General features: G+C 37.7%; 1 protein-coding gene across 2 annotated transcripts; it reads right to left on the reverse strand.

Moving 5' to 3' along the window:
* Window positions 1–50: 50 nt before the first annotated feature.
* On the reverse strand, window positions 51–8899 carry usp48 (ubiquitin specific peptidase 48). Of its 2 annotated transcripts, XM_077602526.1 has the most exons (28): window positions 8144–8899; window positions 7953–8048; window positions 7676–7796; window positions 7429–7570; window positions 7057–7184; window positions 6837–6961; window positions 6619–6727; window positions 6192–6325; window positions 6012–6097; window positions 5650–5829; window positions 5352–5489; window positions 5066–5218; window positions 4630–4830; window positions 4438–4549; window positions 4180–4322; window positions 3702–3770; window positions 3490–3614; window positions 3137–3259; window positions 3007–3068; window positions 2751–2861; window positions 2118–2248; window positions 1716–1822; window positions 1520–1627; window positions 1237–1419; window positions 957–1082; window positions 792–840; window positions 685–711; window positions 51–598 (listed from the first exon to the last, which is right to left on the reverse strand). In XM_077602526.1, the coding sequence occupies exons 1-28, from the start codon at window positions 8275–8277 to the stop codon at window positions 576–578; spliced, it is 3246 nt and encodes a 1081-aa protein (XP_077458652.1). In that variant the 5' UTR covers window positions 8278–8899; the 3' UTR covers window positions 51–575. The 2 variants fall into 2 exon arrangements, with proteins under 2 accessions (XP_077458652.1, XP_077458653.1); XM_077602527.1 differs by lacking the exon at window positions 7953–8048 and having other exon boundaries at window positions 8144–8281.
* Window positions 8900–9628: the final 729 nt, after the last annotated feature.

Below are 9628 nucleotides of genomic sequence, written 5' to 3' on the forward strand. Positions count from 1 at the left end.
AATGCAGGCATCTGATTTGTCATGGAGGTGGAACAAAGTGCAATTGTGAATAAAGTATAGAAAGTTTTTAAAAATAACTTTAAAGTCAATAAGAAATAACAGTATATATCACTGCTTGCAATCAGTTTCAAACGCTCAATCAATAAGGTTCGCATTGCTTACATTTCAGTAGGAAAAAACTGCTATACATACTGAGGTAAAATGAAATATTTTTACATACTTGTGCAATTGACATCACACACCCGGATCTCATGTGAAGATATACATTTCCACATCTTGCAATACAACATTGAATACTTTTCCTTAATTTACAGTGCCAAAAGACAAAATCTGCAGATCTAAATAAAAAGGGCCATGATATCCACTTAACCATCTTTAACTGCAGCCAGGCAGAAGTGCAGCATGAGTCCAAAGACAAAAAATGATAGCTTGACATAACGCAGGGAAACAAAATATCAGGCACCATTCAACAATGGCTACTGAAACATTTATAGCACTTTTTTTAAATACAAAGACAATTTATGAGTTCAAGCATTTTTTTCCAAAGCCAAATGTGATTATGGCTCAGATTGTCCTCAATGCCCAAGAAGTCCAGTGCCTAAAACAAAAGCAATATAATTGAAAAATAAATCTATAAAGAAAATTTACATTTTTGTGTATGGAATTTATGTGGAAAATATTTACCTTTAAACCCCTCTTCAGGCATTCCCACTATAAATTAATTTGTATCAACAGTGTTAACAAAATGTCTCAATTTACAACTCATACACTTTTTACAAAATGATACACACCTTGATAGACGTCATCCATTGCTGCAAAGTCAGCTATTGGCTCATCAGCCTGAGGCAACACAGTAGTATTAAAAGTTTTTAAATTGGATTACATGAAATATCATGTGGAGCACAAACTAAGCAGCAATAGAAAAGCATAAAAACAAACGATTGTGTGCTGCTTACCTTTAGAGAAATGACACTCTCTGGGATGACACCCAAACTGCCCAATGTCGCTGAATCATCTGTTAGACTTTTTCCATTAATGGAGAGGTTTTGGTCAAATGGCGCCACAGAGAAGGCGTGCATTATCTGAAGCATAAGCACAACAGGAAAAGAAATCAGATTGTATGATACTTTACAGTTGAAAAATATTTTAGCACAGAAAACTCCATCTGCTTTTTCTTACATTTCATCTAAAAGCTTTTTCTTTCTACATCAAATGATGTGTTGCGGGTGGCTTTACCTGAATCTTCAGCTCTTTGAGAGTCTGATTTGCCGAAACAATGAGGGCTTTTTCCCCTCTGAGTTTCCGGTGTCGAGTGCTTCTCCTTATTTCACCAAATTTTGTTGTGCTGGTTTCTAGAAAAGGTACTCCTTCTGCGGCGGTTCCGTCATTTAGTTTAAGCCTCTTTGCACCATCTTCTGACTGGAAAATAGACATGCCTAATGTAATAATATTGTAGTGGTTCTGCAGTTGTTATTGCCATTGCCTCTAGTAAAAATAAAAGATCTTAGTCCTGGTCTACCTGGCTGAAATCTGGATCTGTCTCTCCAGCGACCTTCGGTTGCTCGTCCTTCTCCTCCTCTGCCTCAGAACTGCTGGCATTCAGCTCTGGAACGGTTTCTTTAATCATCTATTCAAAACACAACCCCAATTTATTTTATTTATTTTTATGTGCATTAAAAAGTCAGATGTAATTCAAATATATGGGTTTGCCATACCCTTTTTTCATCAATGATTTTTCGAATGTAAATTGTAGCTTGGGTGTACTCTCTAAGATCTTTCTGTTGCTGGAAAAGGAAGCCTTCTCTGCAGTCCCAGCAGAGATCTGAATACATAAGCACAAATAGGCATGTAAGTCCCTATGAATCCGTGATGGTAAACTAAACTTTCCAAAGCAATGATAGAGGTCCCCTTTTGTCCGATCAGTGCAAAGATTAAAGTATATTATAATACAGAATTCCTATTGTGTTTGCTAAATGGTTCCCACCAAGTATGGAAAGTGTAGTTTTGTTCACTTGTACATAAGTAGTTATCTGTAAATAAACTACGTATATTTTCCCAAAACATGTTTGCATGCTTGTTTCTCAGATGAGACATTTTTCCTAGATTGGTATGCTTACCAGGCTGAGTGGTATAATTCATGGAGAGACCCGTGGGAGTGGTCTGTTTAAAGCAGTGGATGGAGATGGGTTGGTCCACAATAAAGAGTTTCCGGATAATTTCCCATTCACTGGGCCAGAGCAGAGCAATGCTGTGGAGGCGGGAAAAAAAATCAGTGTCTGAGCCCACCTTCAAGTTACTCACATTTTAAAATGTTTTTTACGGGAAACCATTCAAAGTTCGAATTGCAATTTTCTTTACTTGAAAATGACGTCCACCTGCAGAGTTAAACCACGTACGATTTTTCTCTTTTCTGCCTCTTAACAAATGTGGACACTTCTCTTGTTGCAAAGCAGGAAAAAAACATCTAACAGTACAACAGTCAACATTGTTTCCTCTGTCCCTTGCCAGTCCTGTTTGCTGAATTTGTCTCGTACTTTTTGCTTGTTTTTGCGATTCCGCAACTCATTGCAATACTTACAATCAGCTCAGCATAAAAAATAATACTATGGCAAACAAAATTCAAGCAAAAGCTTTTGAGAAAAAGTGAGATTCTACTGCAACTGGAAATGCACACTTTAACCAAAACCATTTGCTTTATAACAGCGTGCGGTTAACGTCATACTACAGTTAATGAAATTAGAACCACTCACTGTTGTGCATCTCCATTAATTAGGGAATCGTAGGTAAACATGAAGCCCCCATGAGGACAAACCAGGAGGCTGTTGCCCACACTAGACACTGGGGAAGATTTCGTGGGTCTCCTATAAAAAGAAAAACAAACAGGTCTTCCATATGCAAAATTATTAAGGGTAACCCTGACCCAGTTTCCACTGACAATTACATGTAGACAATGAAAGTAAATCTAAATGTATAGTATAAACGATGGTAAATGTAAAGAAATCATACCTGATGAATTTTCTCCACTCATCCACAAAAAACAGAGGGACAATGTAAAGTACGTCTGTGTCCTGGAAAGACAAATCACAAAACATTTATGATGTAAACATGTCCAGCAGTCTACCACTGTTATTATCACCTGAGGCCACTTGGTGAGAGTTGGCCGGTTCTTCTCATGGAAGAGATTGAGGAGCTGGTTTTTCTGGTCCAGCGCCATCATCTTACTCACAGCCTCATTGTCCTTTTCTTCCTGTTCCAAAGTCTGAACACACAAGTATATACAGTTGGGACTCTGCTGCACACCTTCATGGCCAATTAAACACAAGCAGCTGTTTTATTTATCCGCACATCTTTTGTCACAATTTAACACTGCCGGTAGTTGTGATCATAAGATCACACATCCCTGCTAAAGATGGAATAAAAGACATTTTTAACAGAGGTAAAAATAATTGAATAAAATAAAATAAAAACAATCAGAAAGTATCTCCTTACCAGACACTGCGTACAGGGAATTTGGTTTTGGGTAAATTCTAGGGCTTCTGGGAAGTATGCCCTAAGCTTGGTCCAAACTTCAGAAGATACCAGCTTGCGTTCGGTGTCCAGAATACCCAAACCTCCTGGTGTAGTAACAACAATTCCCATTTGTTAAACCACATCACACAGAGTTTGTACATGTATATTAAAAAAGCCAAATGTGAACTTGCCATGAGTGCAGACAATGTCCTCATTAAAAGTCTTCATGTCATCCTCGTTACCCTCTGAGAGCTCCGCGTCTTTAAGCAGACATGTAGTCAACGTTGAAACTCAAAGCGGCATTATCAAATAGAAATTGTTAATTTAATTCATTGCACATTGCTAAATTTTAGAGCCAGAACTCATGCTATTTCACATATTACAAAATTGGAAGTTGAGAATGACAATGCCAAGTGCACAAAAATAATACCTTAATTGAACTTATGCATTTTCTATTGGTATTATGCAGTAGGAAGCGTTAAAATATAAATATATAAAATACGGCCCATTCATCACAGATTTCCATTCATCATGAAGCATCTTGAATGTCATTCACAATGGAAAACATGTCATGAATCCATGGAATAAAGTGTAATCAGCTTCAAATGACGAGAGGTTATCCTTTTTTCCACTAAGTCACAAACAACAAATAGTATTCACTCTTCCTACCTTGGTGGTTGTCAGCATGTTCTTCCTTCCCATTGCTCTCACCATTACTTGGTTTGATTTCATGTTCATCCTTCTCCAATTGTTTCAAAGCCAATTGCCTCCAACTGCGCAGAGAAGCTTTTCCTACCCAGTAACCTTCACCACTGACGGAGTAGAAATGCACAAGGGGAAAAATTAAAAAAGGAACTTTTAGTTGCCATATGATCGTAAAGAGGATTAAATTAACTAACAACTGTACCTATACTCATGAGCAAATACCTGACTGTACGTTTGACCAGATTGGAGACTTCCTTGTAGTCTTCATTTAGTTGATTCTTAAGACGTAGCACCCTGCATCGCTGTCCCACACAGTCTCGGCACAGAGTGGAGCCTGCAGTGTAAGAGGAATGCAAAATGTGTTATCAAGGTGCTTTCCCAACATACATCTAGTGTATTTTTTGTCTTTCCTACCATCAAGCCTTGGGCCCCCACCATAGCGCTCATAAAGGACCTGCCCAGCATTCTGAGAAATCCTCTTGACATCGCCCACCTTGTCTGGATGCAGTTTGCCATGAGAACACAGGAAGCGTGTGTTATCAATTTTCTTTATGGCAGTTGAGTCATCCAACCACTTCTTCAACCAATCTAGTGGTATAAACTCGAAAGGCTCGCCTGGGGGCAAGGGGGAAAACATTGAACATAAGATAAACATGTCACCTTTCAATTTCCGTGGCTGAAATTTCCTCAAATGGTGGTCACCACCCTGGAGAACTCACACCTTGTTGCCTCCCTTTCTCTTAATAGCAAGTGGTGCTCGTTAATTACTCAACTCAAATTAGTTAACATATCTATCAAACAATAATTTTGTTACATTAAGCCAAGCTAGTTGTGGAATGTGTTTACTGACCGTCATCCCGAGCAGGTAAAAGCTCATATAGCTCTTTCACTTCCTCATGCTTTGCTTTGCCCTTGTCAACACTCTGTTTCCTCATGTCTGACATTTCAATGCACCATTCCTCAAATTTATGGTTGTCTTGGTCCACCAGCCTCTGAAGGAACTCTTGTGGAGTCAGCAAAGTGGTCACAAAAACAAAAGTACACACACAAGCAGACGAGATGATTGACTTCAAATTGAAGCAGGAATTATAGTTTTACATTCATTGATGCAAATTGAGAGTTCAAATTCTACCCACCAGGCACTTGAACTATGGTCTTGGAGGAATTTAAGTTCTCCTCTTCCTGGATCTTATACACCAACATGTAGGCATTTCTAGAGCAGTGGTAGCCTTTACTGCACTTAGGTTTTCTGGTCTGAGACTTCACTGCTTCAGCTGAGCAGCCCCACAAAAGGGGCAAAGAATGACGTGAATACAGTACATTACGGTTAATAATGTACATTTTCCTTCAGACAATAAAAGGTTGATACAAGTTATCAATAGGCTGTTTGTTGGGAACCACTATGCTGTATCCTTGTAAAGTAGAACTGCTTACCAAAATCATCTTCTGTACCCAACTGCAACTTCTTGCCTTCCATCTTTTCAATTTCTTCATCATTGAATTTGTACCAGTCGCTAGTATGCGCGTCTTTCACATGGGCAATATAGTGTCCTGAGTAGGCACTGATGCCACGATGGATCAGTACTGCACTCAGTTCATACACACACTTTTGATCTAGGAGACCAAACACAACACATACACATTGGTCCAAAAGCATTTGGAAAATGGACGAACAATATGCGAAAAGTAGGTATGAATTTTTACAGATGTATTAATGAGCATAGATCGATCTGTCCATCCATCCATTGCTTTATTCAAGAAAAGTATTGCATGTGAAACAAAAAAAATGGTAATACCTTTTGTTACTTCAAAAAATGGCGCCATGTCTAGTTGCTCAGGGAAACTAATGTAGGTGTTGAGTTTCTTCTTGTGGCCAGTTTGTCTGTAGATTACAGGAGGAAATTTGTAACTAATCAGGTAACTACCACATAAAGATTGCTGTATGCTAATTATCTCTGGGTTTATCTCGGACAAACCTGTCAAAGACGAAGCGCATGAGTTGCAGGTTAAGGGTGGGAGGGAGACTGTGCAATCTTATCCTCCGAGTTGCACTCTGTTTGCTTTGACAGATTTCGCAGAGGTAACGGTTGTCTCCATCCAGTTTTTCTTCCTGAATATTGGTCATAAAGAGTTATTTTCTGATTTATGTGACTTTGTACGCATATTCAGTCTAAATTAGCAACAACAAAAAAGGTAATTGTTGAAATATAAAGGTTGGACACGATGTGATTGATTCACACTGGCCTCGCTTGAAATGCAATATGGCACATTAATTGCAAGGTCCTTTACGAAGATTAAAAACATTATTTCTTTGATAACTGATACTCTGCTAATGCGACAAGCATGTGTATTTTCGGTAAACATACAATTATGGAAATAAAATGTACTGTTACCTCAACCTACCTTTAGAAACTCTGTAACACAATCTGCAAGATTTTTGTGGCCCTGAATGTTTAATTCCAGTTCGTAGAATCTGGAGGGCCGTGCAGACGATCGCCCGCATTGGTTACAGCTGGAAAATAAGGAAAAATTCACTGCAAAATTATGTAAATAAGTGTGTTTTTTCAGGGTTTTCATGAGAAGTTGTATGCTAATGACATTTATCAAGTTGTTTTGCTTACACAGTTACATAGGAGAATTGTCCACAGAATTGCTGCTGTATAACATTTTGCAGAGTGAGGCTTTTCTGCTTGGACAATGTGTCCTCCAACAAGGACAAAAAGAGCTTTGAAAACTCCTGAGCATCCTGAGAGAGAAAAGATTGACTTTAATACTTTGTGGACTGAGCATCACTTTCCTAGTGATATTAAAGGGAATTGGTTGACAGTTTCAGTCTCTTACTTGCTGCTGCCCAGTGTCCAGGCCAAGAGCTTTAACCAGACCAGAAGGATCAATGTACTTTCTGTTGCTGTTTTGTAGAAGTGCAAACAAGTACTGTAGATGCTCACAAATGGACTGTGGTTCATAATCTGAAACAAATCAAATTTTTTGTCAGAGTACATACTCTGTGTATAATTGCCAAAAATCAGAAAACATCACAACAGTGTTTTGCTAGTAAAAAAAATCCTTCTGGAATTCGATTGACCATACTTTTTCCTTGTTCGGTGTTTAAAAAGTAATTGATGATACTTGCATTCATGAATAAATCAGTCTTTCAAATGCATGTTGGAAAGAGTAAAGCGATCTTTGAACAAAGTATATCTAGTCTTTTACCTGACTCTGTGTTATGCTCCTGTGCACGGGAATTGTAGCATTGATAGAGGCTTCTCCGTAACTCTAGGTTGTGGAACCACACTTGCAGAAAGGTATTGACGTAACACGTTGCTCCCAGATTGGTCAAACCAACAAATGTGTTCTGTATAAAGAGAGAGACATACATTTAAAGCAGTATAAATAGCAGTCTGTAATCTTAACAATGCACATAGTACTTCATCTTATGACATTAACATTAGTATTGTACCTTATCTCTACGCTCTGAATTTGGGTCATCAATATTGTGGAAAGCATTTTCATCAATGTCTCCAAGCCAAGTCTGCTCACCAATGCCAACAAGGCAGTTAGGATTGCCTTTGCAGTTTCTCCTGAAAAGTCCCATGAAACCTAACGTTAAGTAAAGGAACGACTACATAGTGTGTGACAGATGAACAATGCTGACACAAGTTTTAAAGATGCTTCAGGTAAAAACCTGATTGGGAAATATACACATGAATAAAATCTTAAGTATTGGATATTCTTACGGACTCGCGTGATGTTTATTGATGTCATTTGACGGTTGTGTCACATTGCACGGCCCAATACAAAGATTATGCAGCTGATGCGCAGGATTTGAGTGACTTTTTACATAAAAGAAAACACACTAGCGGGTGATTAAATGCGCATCAATTGCATTCGGTCACAATCGAATAACAGTTGACAGTTCTTGTCCTACCTGCAGTTTCCTCTCTTGCAGGCCGGGAGATTGATGCGGTATGCTAGCTCGATATGCTCCTGGCTGATTTCTTCAGGTTTTACAGATTCAACCCAACGCCAAGCCGCTTTCTCCAATTGTAAGCGCGGCGTCATAGTCCTAAAGTTTAATGTTGCCAAAAGGTATCAAACGAGTGTACGTACAAACTACAATATAATGAGAAAGGCCACACTACTTCAAGGAATGCTAACAGGAGCGGCTAACACAAGCTAAATACAGAACTAGCAGGTCATTGCCTGCGTTTAGTCTAATTACTTCAGAAGCAGCCTGTCGCAGTTAGAGCTGTGATGCGATCTAATTTATGATGCTAAAGGAGGCATAATTTTTTTTCCACATCAATATTTAACTCACCACGTCGCATCGACAAACTGTCACAATAAATAGCAAATGAAATAAGATACATTAAGCATCAACTACCCTGCTTTTCCTAATATTGGCTACTTGCTAAAATGTAGCATAGTCCACCCCGACCTTGTTTGTTTACCCCTTCGTATTCCCAAAAGCTACCGAGTTTTAAGATAAAGACAAGTACTATCGAACCTTGCGTCATCTATCCGTTAGTGTGATTTCACATTTTATTAAATTTTATTTCAGATTTAGCGCTCTTGTGTCAGGATTTAAATATTACTACTAAACTAAATTGCGCCCGGCGTCAATATATGACGTAGGCGCCAGCCCTGTTGCTATAAGCGGAGGAAGAGGAAACTGGTGCTAGTTCTTCTTCGTCTGTTTTTTTCCCATAAACCAGCTTGATGCAGCATTAGCGCCGTCTACGTTTCCAAAACGCATTACTACGGTCTCTCTGTCCGTCACATTTCAAAACCCTCACTTTAATATTATTTATTTAACGATTAGTTAACGTTTTTAGGAACACCATTCACTACAGTGGGCTGTTATTTAAAGGTTGGCACTTAAGATTCTAGTCATAATAATAGAAATAATAATTAAAAAATCCTGAATGAAATTGTTAAATTACTTTTAAAAGTAGTACTCAATAGAGGGGGGAATATTTCAATCTATGCTTAATGAAACTAGGATTATATGCAAATCTGTCAGTCTTCATTTACAGTGGGAAAGTCCTATTAGAATGCTAAGAATTATTATTAGAATGCTAAGAATTACTATTAGAATGCTAAAAATTATTGTTAGAATGCTAATAATTACTATTAGAATGCTAATAATTATTATTAGAATGTTAAGAATTATTATTATTATAATTATTATTATTATTACTATTATCATTATTTTATTTTTTATATTTTTATTGTTGTTATTATTATCATCATCACCAATATTATTATTATCATCATCATCATCATCATCATCATTATTATTATTATAAATATTATGATGATCATCATCATCATTATTATCATTATTCGAAATTAATCGCCTTTTTACCAAAATTGGCAGATCAATAGTTTATATTTGTGCACTTCCAGACTT

Source organism: Stigmatopora argus, chromosome 6 (assembly GCF_051989625.1).
Source record: "Stigmatopora argus isolate UIUO_Sarg chromosome 6, RoL_Sarg_1.0, whole genome shotgun sequence".
In the NCBI taxonomy this organism is placed as follows: domain Eukaryota; kingdom Metazoa; phylum Chordata; class Actinopteri; order Syngnathiformes; family Syngnathidae; genus Stigmatopora; species Stigmatopora argus.